The sequence below is a fragment of the Delphinus delphis genome, chromosome 15 (genome assembly GCF_949987515.2).
Source record: "Delphinus delphis chromosome 15, mDelDel1.2, whole genome shotgun sequence".
Lineage (NCBI taxonomy): Eukaryota > Metazoa > Chordata > Mammalia > Artiodactyla > Delphinidae > Delphinus > Delphinus delphis.
The window spans coordinates 66647879-66663777 of NC_082697.1; the positions used below are offsets into that span (position 1 = coordinate 66647879).

General features: G+C 51.6%; 1 protein-coding gene across 2 annotated transcripts in view; it reads left to right on the top strand.

The window, feature by feature from the left end:
- Nucleotides 1–15227, top strand: part of POLR3E (RNA polymerase III subunit E) — a 32269-nt gene extending 17042 nt beyond the window's left edge. For both annotated transcript variants that reach the window (XM_060031884.1, XM_060031885.1), the window contains 12 exons: nt 223–308; nt 570–614; nt 708–799; nt 1775–1895; nt 4428–4509; nt 5787–5846; nt 5939–6096; nt 6632–6693; nt 7278–7801; nt 10091–10168; nt 12774–12899; nt 13886–15227. In XM_060031884.1, the coding sequence (XP_059887867.1) occupies nt 223–308; nt 570–614; nt 708–799; nt 1775–1895; nt 4428–4509; nt 5787–5846; nt 5939–6096; nt 6632–6693; nt 7278–7801; nt 10091–10168; nt 12774–12899; nt 13886–13942 (1491 nt within the window). In that variant the 3' untranslated portion in view covers nt 13943–15227. The remainder of the gene's footprint in view (nt 1–222; nt 309–569; nt 615–707; nt 800–1774; nt 1896–4427; nt 4510–5786; nt 5847–5938; nt 6097–6631; nt 6694–7277; nt 7802–10090; nt 10169–12773; nt 12900–13885) is intronic.
- The last annotated feature ends 672 nt before the right edge of the window (nt 15228–15899 follow it).

Genomic DNA, 15899 nt, shown 5'->3' on the forward strand with positions numbered 1-15899 from the left:
CTGGGGCTGTGTAGTCATAAAGGCAGGAGGGTAGTTGGTTGAGGCCACATCGCAGAGGCCTTGAGTGCCATGCTCAGGAGGTTGGATTGATCCTGTGGTTGGCCTCAGAGCAGGACAGTGGGTGTCTGGAGCAGAAGGTGATGCAGGGGTGAGAACTGGATCACAGAGGGAGGCCTGGAATGTTGGCTGAGGTTCCTCTCACACCCTATTCCCCCCCAACAGGACAGCCGCTCTGAGCATGAGCGCCAGTACCTGCTGTGCCAGGGCTCCAGTGGGGTTGAGAACACAGAGCTTGTCAAGTCACCCAGGTGAGACTGGCCAGCCCAGGGCTGCTAAGGGCTACCGAGCCCGACACTGGCCCCAGGAGGATCCCTCTGTTGTGGGTCCTCCCTTGGGACTGTGGCCCCTTCTGTAACATGGGGGAGGGATGTGGAGTAGCCCATCATCCTCTGGAGAGGGCCAGGAGGGGGTGTGGGAGTTTGGGGGGGCTTGGATACAGCCTGGTTGGGGGCTGGGTGGGCCAAGGACAGAGCCCTGGGAGCTGCTGACCCCGTTCTCTCCTGCCACAGTGAGTACCTCATGATGCTGATGCCTCCCAGCCAGGAGGAGGAGAAGTGAGTAGAGGGGCTGAACGCCTTCACCCCCCTTCCCCTTCCCACCCCCTAACGCGCCCCGGCCCCCTAACCCTTTGCATTTGTTTTCAACAGAGACAAACCCGTGGCCCCCAGCAATGTCCTGTCCATGGCTCAGCTGCGCACCCTGCCCCTAGCTGATCAGATCAAGATCCTGATGAAGAATGGTGGGTGGGCAGCCCTTCCCTGCCTTCTGGGGGGCCCCAGCCCTGCCACCTCCTGGGGAAGTGGAGTTAGGAAAGAGTTAAGGACCAAGGGGCGAGACCAGAGGCCCCACTACCCAGAGCCCGCCCAGCTTTACACCTCTGACCTTGTCTGGAAGGCGCACTAGAGCTGGTGGCAGGCTACCTCAGATGGGCTGCGGGTCCCTGCCGCCTTTGCCACTCACCTGCTGTGTGAGCCTGGGCAGCCCACTGGCCTTCCTGAGCCTTAGATTGTTCATCTATAAAAAGGAACTAAGACAGCTTCTGGGGCTGAGGGGAGGCCTCAGAGGTGAGGCCCCTAAAGGGACTGTACAGAGCCTTGCATGTGAACGTGAGCTGTGTTCATTTTCACAGCGAAGTGCGTTCACTTGCACTGCTTTGTGGTGCCCTCGCCAGGCTCTGCACCGTGGGGATGCTGAAGGCCAGAACCTTTAGAGTGGACGTGAGCCTTGAACCTCAGAGCGGAGTCCCAGGCCCTGGGCTCTTCTGAGATGCCAGCACCAGGGGCTCCGGGGTCTGAGTGGAGAGGGGTGCTCCCGGGGAGAGCCAGGCCGCTGGCCTTGCTGCAGAAGACACGAGGCCTCCCCAGGCCCTGCCCCTTCTCACTTGGGCTAGGGGCTCGTGTGGGGGAGAGCAGAGCACGGTGATGAAGTGCATGAACTTTGGACCCAGATGGCCTGGGTTCAAGTCCTGGCCATGCCACTTACTAGCCAAGTGATCATGGGTGAATTTTGAAACCTTCCTGGGCTGAGTCTTCCTCATGAGGCACGCCTCGGTCTTCCAGTGGGTGTTTCCTCCAGGGCTCAGTGAGAGGCGGGTGCCTGCCCAGAGTAAGCAGCCAGTGAATGCCAGCTGTTACTGTTAGCACTGTCATGCTGGGATTGTTATGTGAGCCCAGGCCCCTCTTGCCTTGTCTGATGGCTCCTGTGCCCTCCTCAGTGAAGGTCATGCCTTTTGCCAACTTGATGAGCCTCCTGGGCCCCTCCATCGACTCTGTGGCTGTTCTGCGTGGCATCCAGAAGGTGGCGATGTTAGTCCAAGGAAACTGGGTGGTGAAGAGGTAAGTTCATTTTAGTCCCTTAGTTGGGAGCGCTTAACCCATTTAAATTGAATGTTAAGTACTGATGTTTTGGATTTAAGTCTACCTTAGTGCTTTTTATTTGTCCAGCTTACATTGCATTTTATATTCATTTTTACTTTCTTTTCTTGTTATTCCGTTTCCCTCACTAACTTGGAAGTTATCCTTTCTTGACTTAGTGATTACCCTGCAGGTTTCACAGTTTAATATTAGTTGCCGCTTTTTACCCTCATCCATGACGATTCAACGACCTTTAGAATATTTTATATTTATCTTCCTCTCAACTCATGTGTCATTGTATTTATATATTTTAATTCTGTTTTAAACCCCATAAGACATTATACTGTTCAGTCAATATTTTTGAGATCTACCGACGTATTTGCCTTTTTATTTTGCTCATCATTCCTTTCTGCATCTCTGAGTTCCTAACTGAGATAATTTCCTTCTGCTAAAGTGAAGGTCTTCAGGTGATGAATTTCTTTGGTTTTTTTAATCTGGAAATGTCGATTTCACCTCTGTTCTTGAAGGATACTTTTGTTTGTTTTTAATTTTATTGAAGTATGGCTGATTTACAATATTGTGTTAAGGGTATTTTTTACTGAGTATAGAATTCTAGGTTGATTATTTTCTTTCCACACACTGATGTAATTTCATTGCAGTTTGACTTCCATTGTTTTTGTTGTCTGTCTAATACATGTTCCTTCGTTTCCCTCTGGCTGCATTTAAGATTTTCTCTTGCTTTGGCTTCCCAGGGCTCATTAAGATGGGCCTAAGTGGGAATTTCTTTTTATGTATCCTGTTGGGGTTCATAGGTCCTGAATCTGTGGCTTGCTGTCCTTCAGTAGTTTCTCTCCTCCTGTGATTCCTCCTCTAGACCCTGCCTCCTCCCTAGACTGTCAGGGGTAGGGACTGTCTGTTTTGACTCTCCCTTTATCCGTGGTACTCAGTATAATGCCTGGCAAATGGTAGACCCTTGGTAAATACGGTGTGGCTATGTTTTACGCACACTTGAATTATATTACTTCTAAATTGTATAATATAAAATGCTTGAATACTCACTTTTTAGAAAGTGTGATGTCAAGTGAACAATCTGTCAAAATGTAAATTGTTCCAAATTTTTAAAAAAGTTATTCATTGCAAAAAGTCCGTCATTTCACAGTTGGTTGGCCAGGTAAACTGCAAAGTCATGTCACTGCCACGTGGTGACGGCCTTTCCCTGGGAAACGATGCCCAACATGCCTTGTGGGTCCTTGCAGCTATTGTCTTATGTGACACAAGTGTTTAAGTACGAGGACCTTCATGATGGCACATCACTTGTTAAATGGGACACTTATGTGTATTTATGCTGCGGATGGATGAAATCCAGGAGGGCGCATCCCATTAGCCCCCTGAGGATGCTCGCCCAGAGGCACGGAGACTTGCCAAATGTCTGGCAGCCGGGCAGCCACAGAGCTGGGGTTTGAGCTCCCCCAGCACCGCGCATGCCCTGGTGCTGCTGCCGCATTCAGCTTATGGTCTGCCTGTCCCTGTGACTTGAAGGTAGGCCCTCCTGGGCCCTGTGTGTTCTGCCACACCTGTGGGCAGTGGTCCTTCCATGCCCTGAGGAGGCGATACAGGATGCTCCCATCTGTTGAGTAAATGTGTCTGGACGGCTTGTTCTGTGCCCTGCACTGTGCTCTCATTCAGTGCTGTCCCTGTCCTCAGGAAAGTGTGCCGGGGGGATGGGTGGGGCAGGCACCGTTACAGCCCAGTGCACGGACCACACTGTGTACTTAGTGGGTACCTCCTCTCCGTGTGGCAGAGATGGGGCCAGGGCCCTGTCCCGTAGAGCTTACAGGAAGGGTGGACACAGAGCTCAACCTTGAAGGAAAGTAGTAGTTGGCTGCCAGGTGGGATTGAGGAGGCGAGTGGGGCGGGGAGAGCAAAGGTGCCCTGGGCACGGATGGCCGGGGACGTGTGTGTTTTCCTGGGCGACGGGGTCTGCGTCTGGACTTGGGGTCAGGAGACGCCTTTAAGCCGTGGTGCCTGCTCGTTTGCCCTTGAAGGTCCCTGAGCCTTGAGTGCGGGTCCCATTCTCTCCAAAGGCTTCAGCCTCGCCCGTGCTTGGGGTCTGTCTGGACCCCAGTCCCTGACCCCTCCTGCCTCAGCTCACACTGCTCCCCGCTCCCTTTCAACCAGTGGTAAGGCCTTGTGTGTTGCTTTACAGGTGCGACTTGCTGTCTGCCAGAGTCCTGGGCTCACCTTGTCTGTCTCTGAGCCCCTGGCCCCTCCAACTATGTCAGGGGCCTTGGGGCTGGGCCAGTGTGTGAGGGGGGCGTTGGGAAAGGGGTAGGGGGAAGAACTCTTGGAGCCAGGCTCCCGGGGAAAAGGGGAGGGTCTGAGGGGAGCGGTTGGGGCCCAGGCCGGCCCTCGCCCGTGTTGTAAAGAGGCCTGAGCTTCCACTCGGAGCCTGAGGGAGTGGGGGGCAGAGGGGCTGAGGACAGGGACTGACCTGCCACCCTGTCTCATTGGCAGTGACATCCTGTACCCCAAGGACTCTTCTAGCCCTCACAGCGGCGTGCCTGCTGAGGTGCTCTGCAGGGGCCGAGACTTTGTTGTAAGTGCCCAGGCTCTCTGGCCTTCCGGGTTGGGGCATTATGGGCGGAGGACTGGGGCAGCACTGAGTGTCCAGGCAGCGGGCAAAGGGCAGGTATGTGTGGCCAGGGTGGGGCTGGGGGCAGTGGAGGGCTCTGGACTCTGTGCCTTTCTTCTCCTTCCTCTCAGACCCTGGAGTCTTGAGCTTCATAAGAACCTTTGAGTTCCTAGCCCGGAGGTTGCACACTGGAGTCCCATAGGTAGATTCTGGCCAAGGAGCCGTTTGACCTGAGTGGTGTTTTTAAAATGTTGACTTAGTTGTCTGTTTTTACAAATCACAGTCATGATTCAAACTAGATTTCTGTCTTGTCATGAATAATTGGACAGTCTGGTACCACTGGACCCGCACCCCCGAACAGCACCCTCTTTGAGTGGGGCTCATGCTCCCCAGTTCACAACCGCTTTCCTCGTGCGTGTTTCCTGCACTGTTGCTGTGGGCTTTTTGCAGCTCCTGAGCTGGCTCATGCCTCCACCCCGTCACCCTATCTGCCCCCCAGCCCTTATCCAGAGCTTAAGTCCCAGCCAAGGCATCCCTCCCAAATGCCTGACCCCTGAGCTGCTGGGACCTGTGCTGCCTCCCTTGACCTTGGCAGTGTGCTTTGAGTTTGCTGCAGTCTGTCTCCTTGGAGCTGTCCGTGGTGACCTTGGTGAGCTCATGTGCAGACCTAATCACACCAGGCAGCCCTTAAGCTGTTTCAGAGAGTGCCTCTGTTTTTTCTTTTCCCAGCTGGGTGTCCCAGCTCCTGTGGGTACTTAGCGTCTAGATGCCTGTGTGGTTTATTTTCGTCTCTGGGGGTCAGGGTGCAGTGGCTTCAACTCCCAGGTTCGCCTTCCACATGTGTGCCACTCACCCTCAGCTGCCTGTCAGCCCTCCTCTGTTCGCGCAGGCACCGTCACATCTGGGGGTCTGGGAGAGGGTCTGGTCAAATCTGAGTTGTTGTAGGTGACATACGGGCAAGGTATCCCCCATCCCAGGGAGCTTATGTGGTGTGGAGTGGGTCCACCTGCCCTCCTGGAAGAGGTGGCCCAGGAGGTCCCTTACAGAGGAGGAGAAGGAGGCTCAGAGTTGAAGTGACTGCCCTCAGCCAGGCCCCAGGCCCAGTCTGCCTGACACCCAGGCCGGCTCAGAGCCGCCACTTTGTGCCCTCATCCCAGGCCCCCAGGACAAGAGCAGGGGTTTGGGGGACAATCCTGGTAGGATCCCTGCCTCCTAGAAACAGGCTTCTTTTTCTCCCTTAGATGTGGAAGTTCACGCAGAGCCGGTGGGTGGTAAGGAAAGAGGTGGCAGCGGTGACTAAAGTAAGTGAAGTTCTTCTTGATCCGAGAGGCCCAGCCCCACTACTGGAGGAGTGGGGGCTGGGCGTGCCTCACCTTTGCCCCCTTCTCCCCAGCTCTGCGCGGAAGACGTGAAGGACTTTCTAGAGCACATGGCCGTAGTGAGGATCAACAAGGGCTGGGAGTTCATCCTGCCGTATGACGGGGAGTTCATCAAGAAACATCCAGATGTGGTCCAGCGGCAGCACATGCTGTGGACGGGCATCCAGGCCAAGTAAGAGCTTGCTGGGCGGGATGAGGGGGAGCCAGGCAGAGGAACAGCAGGTTGTCCCCAGCCACCTGCTTCCAGCGGGGAGCACAGCCTGGCTGCATCTGGGGCGGGAATGCAAATTTGGGGCTGTGTGCACCCCTCCCCCACTCAGGTGGACTTTGCTGCTCGGTCCCAGAATCCCCCCGGCAGAGACCTGGCACAGACACGCCTGCTGATCCAAGCTGACTCGAACTGACCCGCGTCTGTTCTGAGGGGTCGGGAAGGAGGGGGAAGCACTCAGCAGCAGGAGCGGGGGCTTGTGTGGCCCCAGGCAGGCTGGCGGGAGAGCAGCTGGGGAAGGGAGGGCGGGCCAGCGCTCTGCGCCCCCGCTGTGGGGCTCCGAGCCGCGGGGAGAGACCGTGGAAGCTCCAGGCGTGCGGCGTCTTCAGGGACTAGGATGTCCAGGGCTTAAGGGGGTATTTCTGCTGGGAGAGACAGAAATCTCTCCCAGCAGAAGGGGACACGGTGTAAAGTTAAGAGGGTTCACTCTTCTTTTCAGATTAGAAAAAGTTTATAATCTTGTGAAGGAAACCATGCCAAAGAAGCCGGATGGACAATCAGGTGTGGAGGGGTGTCGGCTGGGTGGGCCCCTAACCCTGACACTGGCTCCAGAAGGGCTACTTTCTGGAACTTGTCAGGGCTCAGCCTGTGGGGGGAAATGAGGGGGCGTGGCTCATTGTTGGCTGCCCTTCTGTGCCCTCTTCCCTCAGCTGGAGGCTTGTCCAGTGGCAGAGCCTTGGCCTCAGGGACTGAGGCTTCTGGGTTCCAGGGCTGTGTCTGGGTTCCAGGCCTCTGAGATTTCTCGCCCTCTTGGGTTGGCAGGGATGCTGGTGGCAGGGACTCAGCAGTAACCCACCCTGGCTTGGGTCTCTGCATGTGGGAATCTGCTTTTCCTGGTTCTATTTCTTCCCTCATTGTTGGGGTAGCCACATTCCTTCTGGGTGAGGTGGGGGCGAAAGGCAAGCTGGGCCCCTGGCTTCTGTGCCAGCTGGCTTGCATTTTCCCTGTCCCCTTCCTCTGGTCAGCAGGGTGTCCCCATCAGGATGGAAGGGAACGTCTGTGGGGCAGAGGGACCGGGGCCCTTCATCTCAGGCCCTTCCCTGCACGGTCCCTACTGTCCTGAGCAGCCCTGTGTCTCTCCGCAGGGCCTGTCGGGCTAGTCTCTGGGGACCAGCGGGTCCAAGTCGCCAAAAGACAGGCCCAGCAGAACCATGCGCTGCTGGAGCGGGAGCTGCAGCGGAGGAAGGAGCAGCTGCGGGCGTCCTCGGTCCTGCCCGCTGTGCGGATCAAGGAGGAGCCCGTGAGTGAGGAGGGGGAGGAAGAGGAAGAGCGGGGAGCAGAGGATGAGCAGCCCATGGACACCTCGCCCGGCGGTGGCCTCCACAGCAGGCTGGCCAACGGGCTGCCTGCTGCGCGGGCGGCAGGCGGGGACAGCTTCAACGGGCACCCGCCCTCAGGCTCTGCCGGTACCCCCGTGGCCCGGGAACTGAGGGCCTTCGTGGAAGCCACCTTTCAGAGACAGTTTGTGCTCACGCTGAGCGAACTCAAGCGCCTCTTCAACCTGCACTTGGCCAGCCTGCCCCCCGGCCACATGCTCTTCAGCGGCATCTCGGACCGCATGCTGCAGGACACGGTGCTGGCCGCCGGCTGCAAGCAGATACTGGTGCCTGTAAGTAGCGCCTGCTGGGTGGGCAGCACACGCCCCCTCGGAGGGCTCCTGGGTCGGCAGCATCTTTCCTGGCTGAAAGTGGCTGTGGAGAGAACCTGGTAGCAGAGCGGCCTGAGCCCTGCCGGCTTTGGGGAAACAGCTGTTTGTAGGGTGCACGGGGCAGGGGCACTCGGGAGACTGTTGGCCTCGGTGTGAATCTCGGCTCCCACGTGGTTGCCGGGTTTACCGCGGGCCGGTCAGCCTCTCGGCTCTGCACCCTCATCTCAAGTGGGTGAATGTTAGTTTTTGTGTCACGGGGCTTTGGTGAGGGCTGAGTGGGAGCCTGAGGCCATCACCTGTTGGCTTGGCACACAGCAGGGCCTTCCTTGGTCACGCCGGCCCCCCGTCCCAGGGTCTAGCCCCCTCCTGTGCCGGCACCTCCCTCATTCCTGTCAACTTTGCCGTTTTTCAAGATGATTTCACTTCTAGTATTATTTGATCTTCTTGCAACGGTAGATGAAGAAACCCAAGTTTCAAAGAAGTAGAATGAACTTGTTTAAAGGTCACGTACCCAGGAAGTGATAGAGCTGGAAGTTGAACCTCTACAGTGGCTCCAAGTCTTAAATCCTTTTGCTTCAGCTGAGATGAGCTGGCCAGAGCTGCTCATCAGAGCCCCCAGCTATGCCTGGGCTCCTGCCAGTGGGCCTCCCTGCCCTGGAGGCTGGCTGACTAGCGTGGCTCTGTGGCCTTTCCATTAGCATTTCTGGTGCCAAGCCTGCAGGTGCAGGGGCGGGCCACCCCCCCTCCCCCCAGGCTTTTGGGCTTCTCGTCCTGTCATTGGAAGGGGCCCTAGAGGGGTGGAAGTGCAAGAGCAGAGGGACCCTTGGAGACCATCTCCCTGCGCTGAGGGTGAAGCGTGCCAGGCTGTGGTCCCAGGGAGGCTGTGCTCGTCATTCTCTCTCCCAGGCTCTGTCCAGACCTGGCAGCACGTGGGGTGAGGTGGGGCTGTGTCTGCCTCTTAACAAGGGAGCGCTGACGTCTGCAGTCTAAGGTCAGAGGCACCTGCAGCCTTGGGTGATGTGAGGCAAAGGCCCATCCCTGTGTACGTGAGGAGCAGAAACTAGGACAAGAGGCCCTGGGTCCCAGGCTGGCTGGGGTGTCCCGGGGGATCTGGCCCTCGTGGCAAGGAGCCTCCTTGGTGAGCTCTCTACAGAAGGTACTGGGGTTTGGGGGCCCTGCCCTGTTCGGAGCCACCCTTGTCCACGTAGCAAACAGGTCCGGTTATCTGCAGACTTGCCTTTTGCTGACTGACTGAGCGAGGCAAGGGGAAGGCGCCTGCCTGATGTTGGCCAGGCCATCTTGTGCTGTTGGAGTGGATAGAGGGCGAGGGGCATGGAGTGGGCCACCCTCGGGACCCGTGATCCTGTATCATAGTCATGTCCAAGGTGGAATGTTCCTAGACCTGTCCAGCCTTGTTTTTCTTTATGTAAGGGAGCTGAGGCCCCGGGAGAGCAAGTACACTCGCAAAGACTTGAGTTTAACTCCTGGTTCTGCCACCTATTAGCTGTGTGACCACAGACATTGAGTGAACTCTCCGAGCCGGGCTTTTCTCATGGAGAGTGGAGGCAGCAGCACCTCGCTTCCTCTGTGGCAGCAAACGAGACTGTATATTTAGAGCCCCACCTGGGACTTTACGTGGTAGGAACTGTTACTATTGCTTGTGTTGCGGTGCCACTCCACCAGGCGCCCCTTCCTCCATCCCCCTTCTCCAGGAACCAGGAGCCCGGGCCACCCTTGCCTCGGCCCACCTTCGGACGCTGCTGAGCTGCGAGGCACGGGCCGCTTAGGGTCGGGCAGCCCCTCTAACCCGTACGAGCACGGCCCTTGTGGGAGGGATTGAAAGGAATCCCCAGGATATTCCTAAGGAGTTACAGGGGCGGGAGTGCTTCTCAGGACACGTCGGAGGGTTGATATTTAGGGTGGGAGGACACAGGATGTTAAAGCAGAGAGGAGAGCTAATGCCAGGCTGATAGGAAAACAGGAGCAGCCTCCTCCCCGCCTTACCGAGCACGGCCGCGGGCCGCGGGCCAGTGCATCCGGCTCCTCACAGGAGCCTCTCCGCGTGGGGACTGGCTGGCGAGGAGAAGGACGCAGAGGCAGGTGTGCCACGGTCCACGGCTGGTGGGAGGCAGGAGCTGGGACTGGAACTCTGTTCCCGGAAATGGGCCGGTGCAGACTGAGGGCCCCGGGGGAGGGAGGGTCCAAGTGGTGAACACGAGATCAGCCAGCTCACACCTGGGCCTTGGTCAGTTTCCCCCACAGACGGCTGCTTCCCCGGATGAGCAGAAGGTGTTCGCCCTCTGGGAGTCTGGAGACATGAGTGACCAGGTGAGGTGACCTTTGCTGCCGTCCTCCCAGGAGCAGGTCGGTGTCCTAAAGAGGGTTAGACCTTCGGGGAGACCCAAAGTGCGGTTGTGTCCACTTCAGATTTTCCAGCCGCTCCCAATTTTAAATATTCTGGCTCTGTGTCTCTGTGTACTTCAGACATGCTGGATGTGCTGGTAGTGTGGGCCAAAACCAGTGGTTTCCAAATGCCAGTCTGAACCATCGGCATCAAAATCGCCTTTTAAAAAATACAGAGATTCCCAGGACTGACCTCAGAGATTCAGTTCAGTTCCATAGGAATGGGGTAGGGTCCTAGGTATTTAAGTTTCTGCAAAGCTTTCTAGATGATTCTGATGCCCCGGCAGGCTTGTGAACCTGTGACAGACCACATTTTTCAGGTGGCTGATGGCGGTAGGAATTAAAAGGATTCCTTATCAGATCTCAGGTTAGAGAAATTGGTCATCTTGCCTCTAGTCACACCCAGACAGGAAGGGTCACGGGTGTCCAGTGAACAGAATATGAATGCAGCCAGCAGCACCTGAGGTCCAGAAGTTTTCCTTAAATCATGAGCTTGCCTGAGTTTTAAAGATTAAGATTTAATTGCTAAACTCCAATTGATCTGTCCTTTTCCAGGTCCTGTCCCTCAGGGGTGGGGAGAAGGGGAGTGAGCAAAGGCCCCCACTGAGTTCTCTGTCCCCTTTTGCCTCTTGGAAGGGGACTGACAGGCAGGCTGAGAATACCAAAGGGGCAGGGCCTTCTGTGATGGTGCCGTAGATGGAGAGCAAACTGGAACAGTCTCTGTGTGCTTTTGGCCAGAATAGGTGGCATCTGGGTTTCCTACTCCTGAAGTACTCCAATAATTAAAAGGAAAAAAGTATAAGCGCATGTTCTTAAAAATAAGTAAGACTGAAGCTGTATGGGAAACCATCTCCTGCCCTGCCTGACCTGATTCCCACTCTTCAGAGGCAGTCACTTTTTAACTACGAGATACCACCAAAAGAGTTCCTCCATTATTAAAAATTATTATATATATGCAAAATGTGCTTATACTGCTCTCTGATGTCTCAACTTGATGTTATCAATGGGCTTCCTGTTGTGGTGGATGAGGATTTAGTTCTCAGCTATGGGAGAATGTAGACAGGTGTGGGATGTGTTATGACAATTTTTTTGTTAAATCATGTATCAATGCTTATAGCATCATGACTGGAAATTTGTTCATTGTAGAGCCAAATGCCAGTAGTATCTACGATTATATTCTTTTTTTTTTTCACTTTTTTCCAGCTTTATTGAAATATAATTGACATCATTTCTTCTTTATACTACTTCCTATTCTCACTTACATGGTTTTCTGAACACATAGATACCAAGAGTAGTACCATTCTTGAGTCTGATTCCCTGGATGCCTCTCCCGCAGAACCAGCTCCATGTCTCTTGCTGGCTTGCAATCTTTTGTCTTCCTTCTTGCTTAATTTTAGCTTCTAAGGGCCCATAGGAGTTGTCTGCATTCTTCCATGTCTTAAAATGGCTTTCTTTTGTCCTCCGGTTTTATTATTTGTCTGGGACTAGGATTTTGGAGGGCAAATCATTTTCCTCTGAATTTAAGATCATTTTCCATTGTATTCAAGCTTTCAGGGTTTTCGTGCACTGACACTCTGTTCCTTGGTCTTTTCAGTTTGATCCACACCCTTCCCTTAAACCAAACTACGGTTTTCCTCACTCCACATATAGCACATCAGTGCAATTCCAGAGGCACCCTGGTGTGGATTATTACTGTACTGGACAGTTGAGTCATTCTTACGAAGTTCTGTGATAGATTTGTAATTCCTGTGCCTGTTTTATTCTGTTCTTCCGGAATTCTTAGGTCATATGTTGGAACTAGAGGATCAAATCTTTTTTCTCTCATTTAACACCTTTTGTACTTTGCAGGGGGTGGAGATTTTGACTATCTTCTATCCTCCCTGTTTAGTTTTTCTTTGGGACGTAATGCTTTTCATGGCATCCTGTCTTGTTTGTGGGCCAGGACTTTAAGCCACTCACTCCTCATCCTGTTCTGTCTTCACGCAGTTTAGATGGTGGCTTCACCTGCCTACTGAATCAGTTACCACTCCTGTTTTTTTTTTTTTCCCCCCGGTACGCAGGCCTCTCACTGCTGTGGCCTCTCCTGTCGCGGAGCACAGGCTCTGGACGCGCAGGCTCAGCGGCCATGGCTCACGGGCCCAGCCGCTCTGCAGCATGTGGGATCTTCCCGGACCGGGGCACGAACCCATGTTCCCTGCATCGGCAGGCGGACTCTCAACCACTGCGCCACCAGGGAAGCCCTCCACTCGTTTTTTAATCACGAAAAACTATGTCTGAATCACTCATCCTCTGCCGATGCTTCACTGGGTTTTTGTTCTTGTGGGCATATACCTTTATTTCTTCATTTTATTGGGGTCTTAAGAGGTGACAAATTGGCCAAACGTGTTTGTCTTTAACCAGAAGTCCTGAGCAAGGACGTTGATCAAAGACTGCAGCATGGAGTTAGGTCCAAAGCCTTTGGGTTTCTTGTTTGGGGATGTTTCTCTTTTAGGTGATTATTTCCCATAATAACATGTTTTTGCTACTAAAGCATCGACAGGTTTTGCTTGAAATTTTTTCCAAAAATTACCGGGTACGCCGGAACATGATCCAGTCTCGGCTGACTCAAGAGTGTGGAGAAGATCTGAGTAAACAGGAGGTGGATAAAGTGCTAAAGGTACATCCATTTTGTGTATAATAATATCTGGAGGCGCCAGGCTTTTGCTGACTGAGCTTAAGACCAGGGCGCCCACAGCTGCCTCCTCCCTGTCTTAGATAGAGGCTGACAGTGTGTGGAAAGGGACCTAGTCTCGTGCGTTTCCTACTGCTGTGTTTATAAATCAGGCTTCCTCTGGACTCCTCCCCAGCCGGTCGGGTCTTCAGCAACAGATAATTGGCATCGGTGTGGTTGGTATATGCAAAAGGACTAAATTGAATAAGACGTAAGCTCCATCTTAAAAAAATATAGTCATCCTTTACAGTGCCAGGGCCTAGGTTAGAATCCTTACCCCACTCGTTCTTAAAAAAATACAGTCATCCTTTCCAGTGCCAGGGCCTAGGTTAGAATCCTTACCCCGCTTGTTTGAATCGTGTACCACTTTCGTGGTTTTTGCCATAGCCACATACTCACTCTTGTGCTACTTGCTTTTAGTAGAACAATTTTTAAATAAAATTTAGTTTAAAAAGGAATATATCATTTGTCTAGTATATGAAAATACTTAATTCCTGTTAAGCATTACCTATAATGCCTTTATGGATTGACTCTGTGGTACAAATATCATACTTGCGGAAGCATTGGAACACTGACAGCTGATGACAAATCCCCTATATTCTAGTATCCTTATATTCCAGGTCCATAGATGCTGATGCTATTTGTGAAGCACTTTTGTTCTGGTCAGGTTATTCAGTTCTCGTATTTTGTGTTTATAGAGCACATTCATTTATAGTCCCTCACTCTTAAGATAACCCCTGAGGAGAGGAGGGGCTTGAGGCCCACACGTGGAGGAGGCTGGGCGGTGACCACAGTGATGTGGTCAGGCAGATTTTGATCTCCCATTTGTGTTCTCTCCATTAATCATAAATCAAGTTTTGATATTCTACACAGAATGTAAGTAGCTCCTTTTCCTGCTAAAGTCTGCCCTTGACATGTTTCTCTATTCATAGGACTGCTGTGTAAGCTATGGTGGCATGTGGTACCTTAAAGGGACAGTACAGTCTTGACAATAGTTGCAAACCACTAACCCAGTGAATTCAAGCCCAAGGAAGGACGGCAGAGCCAGCAGAGGTGGAAGTAGAGTCTCGACTGCTTCAGAAGACTTGGAGCAAGAGGAACTGACCAACTCGTGGCCTGTGGCATTGCACTGTCCAGAGGACAGAGGGGATCATACTCGGCCAGTGGCAGGGTCAGCTTAAGTTCGACCGCTCCCAGAAGAGAGCAGCTGGGACCTTCTCTGCAGTACGGTTTGAAATTCCTGATGTATTTTGTTTATTATTTGGTTTCATTCTCATAATAAAGAGAGTGTATACTGACATGGGCAGGATGATGAAAATCATGGTTTAATATTTTACTTTCAAACTTCATGCCAACAAGGTCTAGGTTATGTTTACAAGAAAACCTCAAGGTTTTTAATATTTTAAATGCCTAGAAGCCAATATTAAGTCTTCAATTATCTATCTGCTAAGACTTCTGCCAATTTCGTTAAACAATCCAAATTGAATTGTTTTACTGTTGGGTTCCTGTGGCCATTTTACCTTTTAAAACAACCTACTTTATGTAGCAGTCTCAACTGTTTACATGAACCATAGCAAAAAATCAGAATCAAATCCATTTATTCTTAATGTTTGCATAAGGATGCAAGCAAAACCAGGTAAGTATGGAACAATGTATAAGTGAGGTCATCACACTTTGATGTAAAGAATTTATATTTTGTGTATTTTTAAAATAAATGCTAACACTAACGTGGCATCATGGTGCTGTTGTCTTCAAATGGTTACGAGAAGGCAATGCTCTCTGTGGTTTCAAAGCCTTGTATGTACACCAGAGGGAAGAGAGCCAGCAGCACTGCACGGTAGTGCTGTGCAGTCACATATGTAATTGTAAAATTTTCTGGTGGACACATTAAGATAGTAAAAAGAAACTGGTTAAGTTTTAATATATTTGATTTAGCCTAATATAACTAAAACATCAACTTGTAATAAAAAATATTAATATTTTCTTGGTACAAAGTTTTCAAGATCTGGTATCTTATAACACGCACAATTGGACTAGCTACAGTTTAAGTACTTGGCACATGTGGCTCATAGTGACTGCTGGACAGTGCAGCCCTTAGAGGATTATGAAAAAATAAGGGTAAGCCGGATTGGGCTAGATGTGAAATTTTGCTACAGTTAAGACGTTTGCCCTGGTCTATTTTGGGCAATAGAGCCACTACTATCTGAAGGTTTAGATGATGGTCTATGTGTACGTACACACCCCCCACAACCACCAAAAAAAAAAAAAAAAAAAAAGGAACATCTATTATTTGGGAATGTAGTTTAGCAGGCTGATTGTATATTATGTTCTTGGTTCTAACTGTTAACATATATGAGTCTGAAAAGAGTAAAATATCTTCCAAAATTTTTCTGGAGTGTGTCCAGCTATCATATAATACTTCCAAGGGGAGGCCCCTTGTGGTACAGCAGAGACTGAGCAGAGCAGAACTGGCAGGGGTTGGGGGAGTCAGGCTCAGTAGGGAGTCAAAGCCTTGAACACTAATAAAGAGAGATGAGTTAAACACTGAATTCCAATAGCTAGGAAAATGATAACATAGGAAATGCTGAAAAACAAAATGAGGTAAAAAATGAATGTAAAGTAAGATATCTCAATAGTTACCAGTGAAGGAAAATGGCACAAGCTTGTATAGATAGTGAGATGGGAAAAGTTAGAGGAATTAGATGATTTATAAGGAAAATATAAATTACTAAAAGTGGTTGGAAAGAAATTGCAGTAGAGCAATTATTAGAGAAGAAAAGGGCCAGGGATTATCATAGTTGAATTATATCACATCTTTATGAGGTAACACAAGGGTTAAACTTCAGCATGTAATAGGCCCCCAAATTCTTATCAAAGGGTTAATTTAAAAACCTGACAAAGATAGCATGATATGAATAAAAATCCTAAGTAGTGGATTCCAATGGC